Source organism: Molossus molossus, unplaced genomic scaffold (assembly GCF_014108415.1).
Source record: "Molossus molossus isolate mMolMol1 unplaced genomic scaffold, mMolMol1.p scaffold_m16_p_3, whole genome shotgun sequence".
NCBI classification, from domain to species: Eukaryota; Metazoa; Chordata; class Mammalia; order Chiroptera; family Molossidae; genus Molossus; species Molossus molossus.
This window is the reverse complement of record NW_023425366.1, coordinates 132,123,928-132,143,745: the sequence shown is the minus strand read 5'-3', so window position 1 is coordinate 132,143,745 and position 19,818 is coordinate 132,123,928. Positions and strand designations below refer to the sequence as shown.

General features: G+C 46.5%; 1 protein-coding gene across 1 annotated transcript in view; it reads left to right on the top strand.

The window, feature by feature from the left end:
* Positions 1 to 19,818, top strand: part of IQCK (IQ motif containing K) — a 103,082-nt gene that overhangs the window by 26,502 nt on the left and 56,762 nt on the right. Inside the window, exons 5-6 of the mRNA XM_036279781.1 lie at positions 6,713 to 6,765; positions 6,894 to 6,971. Coding sequence (XP_036135674.1) covers positions 6,713 to 6,765; positions 6,894 to 6,971 — 131 coding nt within the window. The remainder of the gene's footprint in view (positions 1 to 6,712; positions 6,766 to 6,893; positions 6,972 to 19,818) is intronic.

Sequence of the window (19,818 nt, the reverse complement as noted above, 5' to 3'; positions counted from 1 at the left end):
AATGGTCAGACTTTCAGAAGAGCAGTGGAGGTGATTCCAGGAGCTCCAGCACCTGCCCTCCCACGTCTTACCACTCTGAAGCTGATCACCTGCCCACGCCGATCACTGATGCCTGGGCCAGGAGAAGTGTGGACCATGTGGTTCAGGTTAGGTGGAAGGTGAGGGGATTACCTGGAGCTGGACATGGGGTCATTCCTCTGCAACATTACAGCAGCCACCCAGGTGGGGGTGGTTGCTGGAGGCTGCAATAACCACAATGGGGCCATGTCGTGCTCATTTCTTGTCTCTGGCAAGTAGCACAGGGTTTGACACATAGGTCCCCAGTAAATGTTTACTGAGCAGGGCCGGCTGGAGCAGCGAACCTTGCTTACTTTGGAAAGAAATCAGGACTTTTATGAAGGAGTAAAATGATGGCTGAAAATGAATTTTATTGCAGCTTTAAATATGGATGCTATCCAGAATCTGGATAGAGGCGATAGGACTTCCTGCCTCTGTTCCTGTCCGGTCGCATGCAGTGCAAAATTTTCCCGTTCGGTTTTTGGTTTGTCATCAAATTCATTGCAGTGCAAAGCATTGTAAACCACAGTCGGTTTCAGGAAGCTATTTATAATTCCTGATACGTCCTTTGGTGATCTCATGACACTAAAATTTGCTACTGTGAATAATTCAGTAAAACAAAACCATTTTGTTTTTCACATTCTTTGCCTATCTAATAGTCATTTATTGTGGTTTTTAAAAAAATCAAATATCTGAATATCTTTTCAAAGTTGCTAGGGTTCTGGTCATTAAGGGAAGAAACTCCATTTCCTAGCCTTGAGCAATAAGGGAAATTAGAAATACCATCAGCTTTGTTTTAAAAACATTCTTAAGAAGTGGAAAAAATAGATTCTTGCAGGAAAGGTGTGGTGGAATTATTTTAGCATGACTCCTTTTCATCAAGAACACTTTCAGAAATGACCATTTGGCCCATACTGGAAGTCTTGGTCAATATTGTGCGTTACGAGTGCATATTTTTAACTTTTTTGGAGAAGTATCATTTTTCTCCAGTGAAAATCTTACACAGTGGGGGAAATGAACCCCGGTTTGAAATCTGCTGTGATAAGTATTTTGGCATCTGAGTAGAGTCCCAGCGTGTGCTCATTTCCAGGATCGTGGTTGCTGGTCAGTCTCATCGTGTGTGGGGGTGCTGGGTGTCTGGAAGGTGATTGTGGAGAATGTCTCCATGGGAAAGGAGGCTGTGACCTTCCAAATGCATGCCATGTGCCAGCCTGCTGTGCAGCCTTTTGACCCTGCTTTGTCCATGTCCCCGTCACCCCGGCCACTGGTGACTGAACCAGGATTAAGGCCCTGTGGGGTAGCCACTCTAGGATGGCAAGTGGCTAGCAGATGGGCTGGTACACTGGCTCTGCACAGAAGTGATGGTCTGTCCTGGGTAGTGTCCAACCAGCCCAGTCAGGTTCTCCCATCTGGGGAGCCGGGATGTCAGCGAGAATAGAGATTGTGGTGTGAGCAGAGGGGAGAGGCCAGAGACCAGGAGACGGCCAAGAGGTAGCAGCTGAAGCAAAGAGAGGAGGAGGCTCCGTTAGGAGAGCAGCGGAAAAAGTCCAGCACGTCGAGAAGGAAGCCACAGCCTAAGAGCTGAGTCCCTCCTAGAACTAAGACCTGATCTGGAACTAGAACTGGAACTAGAGTTCTGGGGTCACAGAGCTGCTAGCAGATAGCTATGGCCAGCCTGTCTCATGCTCTGAACAGCTGTTGACACTGGTCTGCTGCTTCCTGAGCCCTGGCCCTTGTCAGAGAAGGTCTCATTTCCCTAACCCTAACCCATGTGCTAGAATATGTCATTGTGCAAAAATATGTGTGGCATCTCTTTAAGGGAGGCTTGACCAAGGGACTGCTCTGGTCAGTGGAGTGACTGGACATGACATATGTCATTTCCAAACACACTCCAAGAGCCAAAGTGGGGTTCACCATGCTCTTCTGGTTTGGCGATAACTAGCTGTATCTCAGGGAGAGTGGTGCCCTGCCTACCGGGCGCCTGGAGTGAGGACCGTGTGGAGCAGAGACCCCCAGCTGACTGAAGCCGTGTGCCGTGGCTGAGGATGACCTGCTGATGGAGTACTCTTCTCAGAATGGGGGTTGTTTGTTGCAGCTCAATCTAACTGAACATGATTTTTTTAAAAACCCAGTAACCAAGGTAAGCCCAGCGTATTTCTGTCCCTCACAAACCCAAGGAGTCTCAGCCACACAGCTGCAGGGAGAGCGGCCCCACTTCAGTGGCCTCACACACGTGCTCTGACCTTTCTGGGTGTGACCCATCCGCCCTGATGCAGTCCCCTGCTGTGTGTGCATGTCACAGATTGTACACATGCGACATGTCTACCTCCTGTTACATGTGTATCCAACATACAAAGTTAGTACTAAATGCTGTCTGGATGGAACCTGATGCTTGCCTTTTCTCTGTTTGAGGTTTGAGTCCTTATGATAATGTGCCCTCCCCTGTCCCTCCCCCACTTCCATTATAACATGTTCCCAGTGTGGAGAAAAGCTGATGGAATTTCAGAGCGGACACCCACCTATTTACCACCTGATTCTTCAGCTGCCATTTTTTTGTATTTGCTTCTTTGCGTATCTACCCACCAATCTGTCGGTCCATCCCTCTGTCCGGCTATCTTGTTGTCTTGGATGCATTGCAAAATGAGTTGCAGGCTCACAGTGATGTAATGAGGTCTGCTCCCTTGGCAGTTAGTCTTTTTGCTTTCAATTCTGCATTTTTTAAAATTGCTTTTTCACCTTGTTTGAGGTCATCTTAACCATTTTCTCTGCTCACCCAAACTTGGACATTTTCACCCCCTAACGATAATGGACTTGGGGTATTTGCTGCATTCAGTAAACCCTGGGTGCCCACTTTCTTCATTTCACACTTTAATTTTTCTCTCTATTACTTCCTCCCTTATCTCTTCAGTCACCACAAATTTCCATTTGCTTTCTCTTCTCTCTTTAAACTCCCAGCAAATAATTTTTAAACAACAGCTAAACCTTGTTCTGTGTATCTGAGTACTCACAGCACATCCACGTTTTTCCAGAACAGAAGGAAAACATAATTCTTCCATTTTATTTCTTTGCAACAAAGTGATTAAATCTGTCTTCGTGACCTTCATACATCAGACCACTGGGCTATTTTATCTATTTAATGCAGTAAGTCAAGCTACTTCCCCTCTTTAGAGGGGTCTGTACCACGAGACAGTGTGGTGAATGCCAAGGGAGTGTTGAGAGAGATGCTGCCACCCTCCAGGTGCTGGATTGTTTTAGTTATTATAGGGCACTTCATGCTAGATACATGGTTGCATTATTGTACAAGTATTTTCCTATTCTAAAGATGGTTCTTTAAATGGAACTCTACTCTTGCTGTGCAGACTTAAAAGCCCCATTACATGGCCTGGTACATTTAATTTTATTCCCTGGTCAGCAGTCTTTCAATTTTTTAATAAAAGGCTCTCAGCAATGAGGTAAAAGGCTGCAAACAATCTCCAGCAACTCAGCCACCATTATATTTTATTTACTTACAAGTGGAATAAAGCTTTTAGTAAAAAATCTTAAGTAGCACTGTCCTTTTGGTGAGAAGCAATTCCATAACAATCTTTTGGACCTTATCTCAGATTTTAAAGCTGAGTCAGCTATTTCACAGTGAAGGGATAAAAGGAAAAATGTTCATAATGAAATATCACAGGAAGAAAGTGTCCAGATTTACATTACAATTCCTATTTATAAATGTCAGAACTCCTGCGCTTGAGTTCTGAGAGCTGACTGGCAAATTCATCCATCCGGGTCCTAGCCCCTCATCCGCACTCAGCACGGCACTCGGCGAGCTCTGCAAATGTAAAGATGAAGCAGACATGCACCCTTCCTCAGAGTTCGTGTTCAGTGGGGAGACAGGCACAGCGGCAGGTCTAGCTGAGGTAATGTGACGGGCACACAGAGAACAGGGTGGGGGGAGCCCACCTGCACTGAAGAGGGCGAGAATGCCCACAAAGCCTTCCCGAGGAGATCCTGAAGGACAATTGGAGGAGAAAGGAATTGTTACTAAAACTCTTTGTTGCAAGCAAGAAACAGCTCAATGCAAAATGGTTTCATGAAAAAATGAATTTATTGGCTCATATACCTGAAAGGCCCAGGGGATTTGGCTTCAGGCATAGCTGGATCCAGGGTTAGTACAGTATCATTAGGAATCTGCCACTGGGGTCTACCCAATAGCACCTCCCTTCTTTCTTGCTAATGTAACCCCACATTTTGTCACTCTCCTTGGAAATGCTAATGTCCTTCAGGAGTGGCTGGGCTCTACTAATTATAGTTGTAATGATCCTGTTTCCAAATATGTCACATTCTGAAGTACCAGAGATTAAGATTTCTATATATGAATTGGAGGGGCGGGGGCAAATTCAACCCGTAACACCGTCCTTTTTCCTTCCCCTCTCTCAGAGTCCTGCTGACCGCCCCCTGGAGAGACCTCACAGACAGTGAAGGAGCCTGGGGCTGTGAACCAAACAATGGGCCTCCTCAGCAGGGTGGAGGGGCAGGCTGCAGGGGCAAGGGGTGATTTCCCCAGATGGTGCTGTCTGCACTCTCGGGAAGGACCTCTGTGCATGGCGACCAGCAGCTCTGGGTTACTCTGTTCTCAGCCCCTGACATCTTACAAGGAGCGCCACCTTGATATCCCAGTTAATGACAGTTCTCTGAAAGGAGGTGACTGGTTCTAGCAGTGTTACAAGAGACTCTAAATGGACTGGGAGGCAGGACGCCTAGTGCTCCGCCCAGTGTGCTCCACAGGCCATCTCCTCCATCACTCCAGGACCTTCTCCCTGTGCTGCACCGGCCACATCTGTCACCTAGGGACTGCATTCCACTGCATGTTATGAGAATTCAAGAGCAGTGGTAATAGTCCAATGAGGTTTATTTTTCTTACATATCAGGTGTCTAGAGTAGGTGAGGCCCGAGCTGGTGCCAGGGCTTAGGGGAGTCATCAAAGTCTGGGCTCCCTCTAATTCATGGCTCCGCCACCTTTAGCACGTGGCTCTGGCCCCATTCTGCTCCCCCTCCAGCCCTACATCTCTGTTTCAGATGAGAGAAGTGTGGACTTCGCGGAAGAAGAGGGGCAGAAAGGAGAGAGCAGAACTTTCTCAGAAATCCACAGGATACACCATTTCTCTCTCTTCAGCAGACTGTCAGGCGGCTGTCCTGTCCTACATGGGAGGCAGGGAATGTCGCTTCTCCCCTGGGCTGATTGTCAGGCAGGTCCTGTTAACACATTGCTGACCGGCAATTTTACACAGAAGTTATCTCGTGTCACCGGCTAGTGAAACAATCTAAATAAACTTCAGTTTACTTTATTTATACATAATGAATTTAAATGAAACTTTGTACATATCTGCTACATATTATATTTTATACATATATTTTAGTAATTTTTTTGGTGTGGTATACTGTATAGCAATCACCCACGTGTAGTGTACACAACATGTTTTGCAAATATATGTGGTTTTGCTGCGCTTTCCTTTTGAGACACACACTTTACCCGTTCTAGTTGGATTTGTTTTATACCAGTGACTATTTTTTCTAAAACGTGGTCTTTTAGTTCCCTGAGAGCCTGAAAGGTGAGTCCAGGTAAGGAGCTCTTCTAGAAGGACCAGAAGTGCTAGGTCCTGAGCTGCCCTCATTCGAACCAGCAGATTTCCATTCCCCAGCGACTTCAAGTAGAAACTTTTTGTATCTTATTTTATTTTGTCTGTTGTAATTACAGTAAAATTTGAATGCATCGAAAAAAGCACAATTGAGCAGAAAGAATGCAACTTTTTTAGACCACTTTATACTTTTTAGAAAGATACTGCCGTTCACCAAATATGGGTCTGCTCGATGGACTCCTGTCGTGCACTGGTTGTGGTCTAACGTGCACGCAGGTTTAACTGTAGCTTCCGCAGAATTTCTTTTCCGCTTTCCAGTTGTTTTCATAGAGGCATCGTGGATAGTTGATATCACATTCACTAGTCTTTTATCTTTCCATGATAGAAGGACAATGGGTCCTTTCCGTAAAAACATCATTTCCCCTCTGAAGATTCTTTGACTTTTCTTTTGGTACCTTTGGCAGGCCACGGTTTCTCTTATGGTAGCACAGATCAGCGTTTTCTTTTCTAACAATACTTCAGCTGTGGAAACGCTGCTGTAATGATCTTGGTATACGACGTTTGGGCATGAAAACACGAGTCACCTCGTGAGTGGTCAACAGTGTTAATCAGGAGGTAGCAGAGTGGCTGCGGGTGTGCAGCGGGTAGGTAGCTACTCTGGCCAGGGCAGCTGTGCTTTGCCCCCAGGTTTGACAGCGGCACCTGGACCTGAAGTCACGCTGTCCTGAGGATCAGCGTGCTCTGGGGGGAGTCATAAATGCAGTACTCAGATTTAATTAAAGTCCTTCTGAGGAAATCCTAAAGCAGGTAACAAGCTCCCTACTAGGGCACTGTCATCAGCTAGCCCTCGCTTTCAGAAAAGGTGACAAGACATGTCTTCAGAAGTCTTTACACCACCTCAGTGATTGTCCCAATGTGCTCATGAACCTCAGGGGATTCAGGCACATCCCATCTAACACAGCACCAGTGGGCCTCTCTGCCTTAGTCCTGCTCAGACGTGGGCACAGACATGCCTATCTTTCTTCTCTCTCCAGAGGAAGAGGACCAAATTCATCGCCTGTGACTTTCTGACGGAGTGGTTATACAAGTGAGTTTCTCCTGGATATTCGGTGACCCTAAGAATCAGTCCTGTTAATCTGCAAACAGAGTAGCAACAATTGACGTGAATTCTTGCTTATTGGTTTTTGTCATTCCAACGTTTGGCATCATGAGCAGTCAGAATCCAAAGAGGACAGGGAAGCCATTCACAGAATTCTTCTCCATCCCGTTCGTGGAGCAGTGGCTGAAGCAACAGTAAGTGCCCACATGAGGCTTCGAGCGATTTATTTTTGGTGTTAAAATTGTGTCAGTGACTGTCTTCTGCAGCCTAGGAGAACTAACTCATAATCCACCCAGGACCTAGGTCAGCTCCATGCATGGCTCTTGTCTCTCATTATCTTCAGCCTAGGCTAAGGGCACCGTCCATGCAGTGATTCTTCAGGAAACTCTTCAGAAATAAAACAGAAAATGAAACAATTCTTGTCCCAAGTAATTCATCTCTGCATCCTCTCTCCACACTTTCCACTTTGCATGAAGGTCATTAAGTCTTAGGAAACATGACTAAACTTTCCCAACTATTGATTTTTAGTTAAATGCATCAGTTTACATTTAAAATATTAGAATATGGCAGATAAAACGCTCTTCGACCATCCTTCTAATCGGAGTCTTCTCACAGAAATAATCAGTTTGGTCTATAGTACATCCATTCAGAGCTCTTAGAATTAGTTATTTAGCCATATGAAATTAAGTTACTATCATGTGAAGTCCATAGTGTTTTATGTGAGCTACTTTTCATTGGCAATGCGGCAATGACGACGACGATGGCAGCTGACATTTGTTGAGCGCCTATATCAGCATTCTTGGCATCATAAAAATTAAAATGAAACTAATCTGATATAATGCAATAGACATTTATTGAATACCTACCAAGTGTGATGCATAGAGCTTGGTGCTGTGGAGAAAGCAGATGAGTAAAATACGGTCTGTCCCTTGGGGTCAGAGAGATGTGTTGACAACTAGCAGTAGTCTCAGTATCCAGTGTTGTAAGTTAGATGGTAGCAAAGCACCCAGGGAAATGGGAGGCATGGCCATCCCCAGGGCTCCTGGCAGGCTGGAACCAGCCCCGCTGGGGCAGTGGCCAAGCTGCTTGGTGACCAGATTTGGTTTTGAGAGGCAAGAACTCAGGTGCTGTGTCCTTCTTGAGGGTCCCTTTCCAGGAAGCATGAGAGTCCAGTGGGAACCAGTGTTCTTAAAGAGAAAGAGGGCAGCAGCCAGGGAACCTCCAAGCAGGTATCTCCAGCCCCAGCACTGAGTGCTGTGGGACAGACAGTGGGGCACAACCTGTGCTTGTGATCATGCTGAGAAGCTCAGAGGTCCTGGAGGAGATGGCCCCAGGGCAAGGGAGAGTGGAAGGTGTTGACTTTATGCTAATCCAGGGCTGTGCTCTGGCTTCCCAGAGCAAGAGAATTTTTATTTATTTTTATTCTTTAATTAATTAATTAATTTATTTTTGTTACAGATGTTTCTCCTTTTTCCCCCACTGATACCTCCCTCCCCGCCCTGTCCCAGCTTTGTTGTCCACGTCCATTGTTTATGCGCACATGCATATAAGTTCTTTGGTTCCCCCCAACCCCATCCTCTCTTCTGGAGATTGTCAGTCTGCACCCCAATCCACGTCTCTGGGACTACCCCATTCCTCAGACTGTTATGTTCATTATATTCCAAAAATAAGCGAGATCATGTGATATTTGTCTTCCTCTGCTTGGCTTGTTTCGCTTAAGATAATACTCTCCAGGTCCCTCCATGTCGTCTCAAAGGATAAAAGATCTTTCTTTCATATAGCTGCTTAGTACTCCATTGTGTATATGTACCACAGCTTTGTTATCCATTCTTCCACTGATGGACACTTCGGTTGTTTCCAGTTCTTAGCTATTGTAAATAGTGCTGCTATGAACACGGGGGTACATATATTCTTTCTGATTGGTGTTTCAGGCTTCTTAGGATATATTCCTAGAAGTGGGATCACTGGGTCAAATGGAACTTCAATTTTTAAATTTTGAGGTAACACCATATTGTTTTCCATAGCGGCTGCACCAGTCTGCATTCCCACCAGCAGTGTACTAGAGTCCCCAATTCTCCACACCCTCACCAACACTTGTTGTTTGATGATTTGTTGATGGCGGCCATTCTAACAGGTGTGAGGTGATACCTCATTGTTGTTTTAATTTGCATCTCTCTGATGATTATTGATGCTGAGCATTTCTTCATATGTCTCTTAGCCATTTGTATGTCCTGTTTGGAGAGCTATCTATTTAGTTTCTCTTCCCATTTTTTAATTGGGTTCTTTGTCTTCCTTTTATTGAGCTGTATGAGCACTATATATTTTGGAAACTAACCCCTTATCTGATGTATCATTGGCAATGATGCTCTCCCATAGAGTGGGTTGCCTTTCCATTTTGGTGGTTGTTTCTTTTGCTGTGCAGAAGCTTTTGAGCTTGATGTAGTCCCATGTGTTCATTTTTTCCTTTGTTTCTGTTCCCTTAGGTGATGTATCAGTGAAAATTCTGCTGTGTGTGATGTCTGAAATTTTGTTGCCTACATTTTCTTCTAGGATTTTTATGGATTCATGAGTCATATTGAAGTCTTTTATCCATTTTGAGTTTATTCTTGTGTATGGTTTAAGTTTATGGCCTAGTTTTATTTTTTTGCATGTAGCTATCCACTTTTCCCAACACCATTTATTAAAGAGGCTGTCTTTACTCCATTTTATGCTCTTGCCACCTTTGTCAAATATTAATTGAACATAATGTCTTGGATCCATTTCTGAGTTCTCTGTTCTGTTCAATTGATCTACTTGTCTGTTCTTGTGCCAGTACCAGGCTGTTTTGATTATAGTGGCTTTGTAGTATAACCTGAAATCTGGTAATGTGATCCCTCCAGCTTTGTTGTTCTTTTTCAAGATTACTGTGGCTATTCGAGGTCTTTCTTTGTTTCCATATGAACTTTTGAAGTATTTGTTCTAGTTCTGTGAAGTATGTCGTTAGTATTTTGATGGGGATTGCACTGAATCTATAGATTGCTTTGGGTAGTATGGACATTTTAATGATGTTAATTCTTCCAATCCATGAATAAGGTATGTGCTTCCACTTTTTTATATCTTCCTCTGTTTCTTTTTTTCAGTGTCCTGTAGTTTTCTGCAAATAGGTCTTTTACTTCTTTGGTTAAGTATATTCCTAGGTATCTTAATTTTTTTGCTGCGATGGTAAATGTGATTTTTTTTTTTTAGTTTCTCTTTCTGTGTTAGTTCATCATTGGTGTATAAGAATGCCGTCGATTTCTTGACATTAATTTTGTATCCTGCTACTTTGGCAAATTCATTTATTAAGCCTAGTAAATTTTTGATGGAGTCTTTGGGATTTTCTACTTATACTATCATGTCATCTGCAAATAATGACATTTTCACTTCCTCCTTTCCAATTTGGAAAGACTTCTAGTACTATGTTAAATAAGAATGGGAAAGTGGGCATCCTTGTCTTGTTCATGTTCTAAAGGGAAATATTTTTGGTTTTTGCCCATTGAGTATGATGTTGGCTGTAGGTCTTTCATATATGGCCTCTATTATGTCGAGATATGATCCCTCTATTCCCAGATTGCTGAGCGTTTTTATCAGAAATGGGTGCTGGATTTTGTGGAATGCTTTTTCAGCATCTGTTGATATGATCATATGATTTTTATCTTTCATTTTGTTTATGTGGTATATCACATTTATTGATTTGTGAATATTGTACCAGCCTTGCATCCCTGGAATGAATCTCAGTTCATCATGATGAAACAATTTTTTGATGTATTGCTGGATTCAATTTGCTAGTGTTTTGTTCAGGATTTTGGCATCTATGTTCATCAGGGATATTGGCCTGTAGTTTTCTTTCTTTGTAGTGTCCTTTTTTTTATTTTGGAATTAGAATTATGCTGGCCTCATAAAATGAGTTTGGAAGTCTTCTGTCTTCTTGAATTTTTTGAAATAGTTTGAGGAGAAAGGGTATTAGTTCTTCTTTGAATGTTCAGTAAAATTTTCCCGTGAAGCCATCCGGGCCTGGGCTATTGTTTGCTGGTAGAGTCTTGATGACATCTTCAATTTCTCTTGTTGTTATTGGTCTGTTCAAGTTTTCTATCTCTTTCTGGTTCATCTTTGGGAGACTATGTGATTCTAGAAATTTGTCCATTACACTTAGATTGTCGAATTTCTTTCCGTATAATTGTTCACAATAATTGTTAACGATCCTCTGTATTTCTGTGGTGTCAGTTATTATTTCTCCTCTTTCATTTCTGATTTTGTGTATTTGGGTTCTCTCTCTTTGTTTCTTTGTGAGTATAGCTAAGGGTCCATCAATCTTGTTTATCTTTTCAAAGAACCAGCTGTTTGTTTCATTGATCCATGGAATTGTTTTTTTGGTCTCCATGTCATTTTTTTCTGCTCTGATCTTTACTATTTTCTTCCTTCTACTTTCTCTGGGGTTTTCTTTTTGTTTGCTCTTTAGTTCTTTATGTTGTGAGGTTAGTCAATTTGAAATTTTACTTGTTTCTTGAGGTAGGCCTGTAGTGCTATGAACTTCCCTCTCAGAACTGCTTTTGCTGCATGCCATAGATTTTGTGTTGTTGTGTGTTCATTTTCATTGGTTTCCTCGAAGTTTCAATTTCTTCTTGATCTCTATGGTAACCCATTCATTGATCAATAACATGCTATTTATCTTCCATGTGTTCAAATGTCTTTGCATGTTCTTGTTGCAATTGTTTTCTAGTTGCCAGCCATTGTGATCTGAGAAAATGCTTGGTATGATTTCAGTCTTCTTGAACTTGAAGAGATTTAGTTTGTGCCCTAATATGTGGTCTATCTTTGAGAATGTCCCATGTGCACTTGAGAAGAATGTGAATTCTGTAGTTTTGGGGTGTAATTCTCTGTAGATATCTATTAAATCCATTTGATCTAGTGCTTCACTTAGAGTCTGTGTTTCCTTGTTAATTTTTTGTCTAGAGGATCTAGCCAGTGGTGTCAGCAGGGTGTTGAAGTCCCCTGCTATGATTGTATTGCTGTTGATTTCTCCTTTGAAGTCCTCCGGAAGATTTTTAATATATGTTGTTGCTCCTATATTGGGTGTATATATGTTTACCAAGGTTATATCTTCCTGTTGGATAGATCCTTTTAATATTATGTAGTGGTCTTCTTTGTCTGTAGTTAGGGCCTTCATTTTGAAATCGATTTTATCAGATATGAGTATTGCTACCCCAGGATTTTTTTGCTTTTCATTTGCTTGCAATATTTTTTTCCATCCCTTCACTTTCTACCTATGTGAGTGTTTTGTTGTGAGGTGGGTCTCTTGTAAACAACACATAGATGAGTCATGCTTTTATATCCAGTCAGCTACTCTGTGTCTTTTTATTGGACCATTCAAACCATTCACATTTAAGGTGATAATTGATATGTACTTATTTATTGCCATTTTTGTTTTATGTGGTTCTATTTTTTTTTTTCCTATTTCTTTTACTAATTACAGCAGTCCTTTTAACATTTCTAGCAGTGCTGGTTTGGTGCTTATGTATTTCCTTAGCCTTTTTTTTTTTTTGGTTTGGGAAGCTCTTTATTTGACCTATTTTGAATGATAGCCTTGGCAGAGTAGTCTTGGATTTAGATCCTTGTTTTTCATGGCCTTGGTTACTTCATGCCACTCCCTTCTGGCCTGTAGTGTTTCTGTTGAGAAGTCAGCTGAGAACCTTGTGGGGTTTCCTTTGTAGGTAACCTGTTGCTTATCTCTTGCTGCCTTTAGGATTCTCTCTTTGTCTTTAATTTTTGGCATTTTAATTACTACTTGTCTTGGTGTGGGCCTGTTTGGGTTTTTCTTACTTGGAGCTCTCGGTGCTTCTTGAAGTTGGATGCCTTTTTCCTTCACCAAATTAGGAAAGTTTTCTGTTACTATTTCTTCAAATATTTTCTCAAACCCTTGCTCATTTTCTTCCCCTTCGGGGACTCCTATGATGCGAATGTTATTACGTTTCCAGTTGTTCCACAGTTCTCTTAAGCTACCTTCCTTTGTTTTGTTTTTTCCTTTTGGTTCTCTGATTGGTCGATTTTTTCTACCCTGTCTTCTAATTCACTGATCCCGTCCTCGCTTTTTCTACTCTGCTGGTTAGTCCTTCCAATGTGTTCTTTATTTCTGCTATGTCGTTCTTCATTTCCTCTTGGTTGGTTTTCAGTATTTCTATATCTTTGCTCATGGTGTTGATGTCCTTACTCATGCTGTTGACATCATGGCTCTGAACTCTATGTCTGATAATTTGCTTAGCTGCATTTCATTGATCTCATCTTTGTTAGAGTTCTCTTGTTGTTTCATTTGGGATTTGTTTATTTGTTTCATGATTTTGGCTATCTCAGTGGGTTTTGGAGCCTGCCAGATTTTCCCTGTGGGTGTTGGTGTTCTGCTATTTGTGGCTCCCTCTACTGGTTTTGAATCAGCTTGGGATGTCCCACATTAAACGCCACCATCAAGTCTTACTTTCCTGGGTAGATTTGTAAGCCCAGGAAAGGTTCAGTTATCCTCTAGCTTTTTCCTGGTGGTTAGTAGTCTCAGTTACTCATTGCCTTGGAATGTAGTCCTGGTGTTCTACATAAGGGGATTTCCAGAGGCTGGGATAGATGCTGGTTATTAAAGAGCCTCAATTTGCATTTCTTTGCCTCACCTGGGAAAGGCTGAATCTCTGAGGTGGGGGAGCTGCCGCTTTCCCCATAGCTCTGGGAAGGAGCTGGCCACCATTTTTTGTTGCCAAAACTCAGCAAAAACTCTGAGTGCCCTCCAAATCCCGGGTGTCCCCACAGAGTTCCAGCACAGTCTGCCCTCCCTCTGCCGTAGCCCCCAGGTGAGTGGCTGTGGCTATTTTAGTGCTCTGTCCCAGCCCTCTGTGCTGTGGAGCAGGCTTGGTCTTTATTCCCGGAAGGCCCTGCTCACAGCTACAACGGCTGCTGTTCGTGGGCTCCCAGCCCGCCACCCTCTCACGCCTCTGCAGATCCTTCCAGTGTCCCTGGTTATATGGTCCCGTCCTGCTGCTTTTCTGTTGCTTTTTTCTGAGGATTTGTCTTTGTTTTAGTTGTAATTCCCTTTTGGTCCTGGGATATCGGCTGTGTAGATTCCATTCACTCCGCCTCCATTTTCACATCCTCCAAGAGGAGAATTTTTAAGTGCAAGTGATTCCGCTCCAGAGCTGAAGCCTGACATCAGCACAGACTCGGCTTTTCCGTGGTGGTTCTGGCTTATGTGCCCCTCATAACATGAGCAGCTCATGGAGACCTCCCTCCTTTTGTCCGTCTGTCCGTCTGTCTCTGTATGTCTGCCTAGCTACTGGCTAAGCATTTATATAATGTTTAGTCAAGTACAGCTCTGAACCGTTTGTAAATATTGCCTAATTTAACTGCTATAACAGCCCTGAAGGCAGGCAGTATTCCTCTCCTCGTTGTACTGGGCCAGGCGAGGCCAGGCTGCAGTTATACCAGGACCAGAGTACCAGTCGCCTAACCCAGTCCCAGCTGGTTTGCTCACGCAGTGCCTGGCCAGACTGGGCAGCCCTGTCCTACAGTGCAGTCATGGAGAATGTGGGGTCTTTGAGGTCACTGAAGCAGAGAATGGAGGAGGCACCCACTTCCAAAGTGTCTGCTTAGGTCTCTCCGGGCTCTGCTTTCACCTGGCCCCAAACCAACTGCTGGGTGGCTGGGATCGTGGGGAGCTGGAGTGCTTATCACAGAGATCACAGCCCCTCATAGACTTTCCACGTAATTAACACACTCCTCAATCTGTCCATCCCTCCTCAGTCAACACTGCATTTATATGTAGCCAGGGGCATTGACAAGCCTTTTAAAAATTATTTTAGATTTAAAAGATAAGATTTACCCTATATAAAACACACATATTTGTGGAAGGAAATGTTGAAAGTCTAGGCTGATCTGCACCTGAAAAGTCTCCTAAAGGATGTCTCACTCTGTACAGTGGGAACATAGCTTTCTTTCCTTCTTTGTAATTGTGTAGGTTTCCTGTTGTCCACAGAGGGACTTGAAGAATTAAGAACAATTACAGAACTAAAGAGTATTTTTTCTATTTCTTCTTATCCCGTTTTCTGGCTCTGTGGTAGACATTTATGTTGTTCGGCCTTGCACTAATTTCCCCGTTCTCTTGGCTGCAGAATGTCGTGTGTTCCTGGGGGATCAGCCCCATCTGGTTCATGTAGTGAGCAAGCTGCTCCCACCATGGTTCTGACTGGACGATAAGCCGCCTGATCAATATGCTCACCCCAAACTGGTTCAGTCAGAGACAATCCAGAGATTTTTCCAGAAGCAACCGGGAAAGATGTTCTCTCTTTCCCTGCAGTCTGGGAGCTTTGAGGTGATAAGCCTTGAGCTGCTGAGGGCGACCACCTAGAGACTGTGCCTGACACACAGCAGGCTGAGGGGGCCAAGGCCTGGGTCCCCCTGCATTGGACCTCTCTGTCAGGCCACCCGAAAGCCAGCCCTACCCTATTCATTAGTGAGCCAATAAATACTTTTTCTTTTTTTCTTTGCTTAGACCAGTTTGAGTTCGGTTTTTAATACTCGTAAACAAAAGAGCCCTAGCTGAAATGTGTTCCTACATGGTGCTTGCCCAGCTACTCCCGTTCTCTGTATTATCAGCTTTCTCTGGGTTCTGCTGCAGCGACCACTCTCCAGTCTCGGAGCCTAGAACACGGAGGTTTGCTCTCCACACTGTCGTGTGCTGGCTGCCTGTCACCTGTGGCGTTGCTGCATGCCTCTCCATCCTGGGACCTGGAGGGGAGAGCGCGGCCTACACAGGGCAAGCTTACTTCTGCTCACATTTCGTGGCCAGCACAGGGCCCGGGCCGAGCGCCACTGCCATGCTGCAGGGCACTGCCCACCAGACGGAGCACTCGGAAGGCATGTAGCCAAGAGCAGGGTGCAGGGCCCACCCGACAGAGCACTCGGAAGGCCTGTGGCCAAGAGCAGGGTGCAGGGCACTGCCCCCCAGACGGAGCACTCGGAAGGCCTGTGGCCAAGAGCAGGGTGCAGGGCACTGCCCCCCAGACGGAGCACTCAGAAGGCCTGTGGCCAAGAGCAGGGTGCAGGGCACTGCCCCCCAGACGGAGCACTCGGAAGGCCTGTGGCCAAGAGCAGGGTGCAGGGCACTGCCCACCCGACGGAGCACTCGGAAGGCCTGTGGCCAAGAGCAAGGTGCAGGGCACTGCCCCCCAGACGGAGCACTCGGAAGGCCTGTGGCCAAGAGCAGGGTGCAGGGCACTGCCCACCCGACAGAGCACTCGGAAGGCCTGTGGCCAAGAGCAGGGTGCAGGGCACTGCCCCCCAGACGGAGCACTCGGAAGGCCTGTGGCCAAGAGCAGGGTGCAGGGCACTGCCCCCCAGACGGAGCACTCGGAAGGCCTGTGGCCAAGAGCAGGGTGCAGGGCACTGCCCCCCAGACGGAGCACTCGGAAGGCCTGTGGCCAAGAGCAGGGTGCAGGGCACTGCCCACTCGACAGAGCACTCGGAAGGCCTGTGGCCAAGAGCAGGGTGCAGGGCACTGCCCCCCAGACGGAGCACTCGGAAGGCCTGTGGCCAAGAGCAGGGTGCAGGGCACTGCCCAGTCGACAGAGCCCTCGGAAGGCCTGTGGCCAAGAGCAGGGTGCAGGGCACTGCCCACTCGACAGAGCACTCGGAAGGCCTGTGGCCAAGAGCAGGGTGCAGGGCACTGCCCACCCGACAGAGCACTCGGAAGGCCTGTGGCCAAGAGCAGGGTGCAGGGCTCCCTCTCAGGGAACTGAGTGACCAGGGCACAGCCACACAGCACTGCCCGCTCGGTCCAAGCTCCCGCAGGTATTCTCCCTCTCCAGGGTAGACGGCACATCTCCTGGTGGCTTTTTTCCTGTTCATGGCTCTAACACCCTCCTTTGTAGTGTACAGTCTGGATCAACCCATCAGTCAGAAGCGATGAAATTATTTTCTGTCATTAAGAGCAGGAAGAGGTTTGCTTTTTATTTTAACCAAAAAGTATCGGTCAGATTCATTTGCAAGAATAAATTACTAAATAAGCACAGGAACAAAACTGCAGTGCTGCCCATCTGGTCCATGTCCCCAGGGAGAAGGTTATGAAAGGCATCTTTAAAGCTGAGACCTTCAATGAAACAAAGATTGTGTTTTAGGAGAGAAAAGACGAGGTTGCTTTGGGCGAAGTGTCTTTTCAGCAGAGTTCTCCCCTCAGATAAACAAAAGGAACATGACCTCACTGCTGCCGTGGCACTGGAAGGGCCCCGTAACCAGAGCCGAGGTGCACACGGAAGTGCCGCCAGTCGTCTGAGGACAAGCCCGCCGTGTGACAGGGTGCTGGCTTGTGGTCACAGTGCGGCCGAAGATGCCCGTGTCCCTGGGTGCCCGTGCCCCCAGAGTGCCCGTGCCCCCAGGGTCCCCATGCCCCCAGGGTCCGCATGCCCCCAGAGTGGCACAGTGAGCAGCGTGCATTTGGCCCTGGAGATCATAGTTAAACGATGGCCTGGCAGAGAAGGAGCTGTCCTCCCCTGTTGAATGAAAGAAGCCTTTTCACTTATTTTGTCCATGGCCAGGTAGACCTCTGTCTCCATGATCTCAGTCTGGAGAGTCCTGTGCAGACCAGGAATTGTGTTTGCTCCTCATGTCAGCGTTGGTCTTCGAGCAGGAAGGAGAGCTGTATCCGAATCCAGGGCTCCGGAGGCTGGGCCTTCTGAGTGCCTCTCCTCTGCTGGAGGCCTGGGTGTGGGTGGCCCTGAAGCCGGCAGCACCCCTCCCCCTCCTACTGTTTCTAGGCAGCTCTTTGGGAGCAAGTGTGGGACCCATGCGAGGCAATGGCAGACATAGCTGAGTCCATTGTAGCTCTGCCATTTACTAGTTGGTCTATTTGTTTCTAAAGAAATCACCCCAAAATCGGTACCTTAAAACAACACAACTTGACTCCCTTGTAGTTCTGGAGGCGAGCAGCCCAAATCTGTCCCTCTGGAGGCTCTGGGGAGATTCGTGTTCCTGCATTTTCCGCGTCTGGAGGCCGCCTGTCCCTGGGCCTGGGGACCCTCCTGGCACCACTCTGACCTTGTTTCCGTCGTCACAGCTCCTACTTCTGTGGGGTCATCTCCCTCCGCCTCTCTCATCAGGACCCTGGGACAATAGTGCTAGGTCCACCTGGGCAACTGTAAGAGGGCTCAGAGCCGGCGTTTAATTTTGTCCGTAATCTTGAGAGAAGAGTCTCTGTCTTACCACCGTGAACCATGGTAAGCTTGACCATGCAAGTGGAAGTCAGAATGTGCGGTGCAACGTCAGATCTCTCCCGACACATTCTGACACTAAGGAGAGTTCTCGATTTCCTTATCTGTAATGATGTCCATTCCTTTGAAACTGTTTATTAAATCCTGCTTTGTCCCAGGCACTTCTCCAGGTTCCAGGAGTAGAGAGGAGAACGAGAGGGAGTCTCAGGCCCATGGTGGTGGGAGGACGCACTGTGACAGGCAGACAGACTCACTGCGGTAGGAGATCCCGCCGTGCAGGCAGGCGCGAGGCCCAGTGTTCTGGGTGCGGGTGCTGGGAACGGCTCACCGTGGCAGGACAGGTACACAGGGCTCGAGTGGCAGGCAGGGGCCAGCCCTTGTGAGGGCGGAGGCCAGGTTCCAGAGGGGCAGCCCCACGCAGGCCCTGCAGCAGGAGGCCTGGCCCCAGAGGCAGGGGACAGAGAGCCTGAGAGAGGCCAGGGCAGTGGGGCCTGGATGCATGACAGGGCTCGGACTTTTCTTCTTTCTTCTGACTGTGATAGGAAACCACGGGAGGGTTTTGTGCAGAAGGGTGGAATGATCAAGTTTATCTTTGAAAAGATCTCTCTGGTGGCTGGACAGGCGCTGACTGCAGTCAGCTCTGAGAGCCGGGGCCGAGGAGGTGGTAGGAGAGAGCGGATTTGGGGTCTTCTCTGACGTTGGAGCCCAGACTTACTGCTGGGTGTGTGGGGTGAGACAGGCCTGGGATGCCTTCAATGTCTGGCCAAAGCGGCTCTCTGGAGGGGGCTGTCACTGAAGCGGAGGGGCGGCTGGAAGTTATGCTTGGAAATGTGATGGGTTTAGTGGAGAATCACAACTTACTGGGAATAAAATACAAAACTCTTACTTCTTTGTGTCCCGGCACAGTACATGGAATCTGTCTTCCGTTTGGGAGGCTGCCATTTAATAACTTTTGGGGCCAAATTCCACAACTTCTGGTCACTCTGTTTTTGTGTAGTCTCGTTCACGGTTTAGATTCGTCTCCTTTATTTCTAAATCCTTCATCTTCAGCACCAGCCTGGGAGTAAAGCTCCTCATTCCACCTTTGCCCAGGCCCAGCCACAGCTGTCTCTGATCCAGGGACCCCTGAAGGCAGGGGGGCCTCTATTCTCACTGGTCTAACTGGCCGTGAACCTTGGCCGCACCTGCGTGTCCCTGTGGTCTTGTCACCAGCAGCCACCAGATATGTCCATGTCACAGTGCAGGCAGTGACGTGGCTGCGAGTGTCCATCCCATGAGCCACTGCTCTCAGACGCCGCTGGTCCCGAGCTGCACCGGCTTGTCCTGCCCACCGCACAGTTCAGGAGCAATACGTTACTCGTCATCACTTTTTAACATCTCGGTGACTGTGTTTCAATATAGTCAGTTTGCTTTTTTTTTTTAATCCTCACCCAAGGACATTTTTCCATATTTTGTTCAGATAGAGCAGGAGGGAGGGAGCGAGAAAGAGAGAGAAACATCCATGTGAAAGGGACACATCGAGTGGCTGCCACCCACACGATCCAACCAGGGCCGGGGACAAACTGCAACTGAGGTACGTGCTCTTAGCGGGAACCGAACCCGGGTCTCTCTGGACCGCAGGCTGACGCTCTAACCGCTGAGCCAAACCGGCCAGGACCAGTTTGCTTTTTAATCTTATGCATTTACCTTTATTAAACCCATGTTACTTAGGAGGCTTCCCACTGCCACGTAGAAAGGATCCGTGGCAGAGAACCAGCTTAGATCCCCTCCAGTGGCTGGGAAGCTG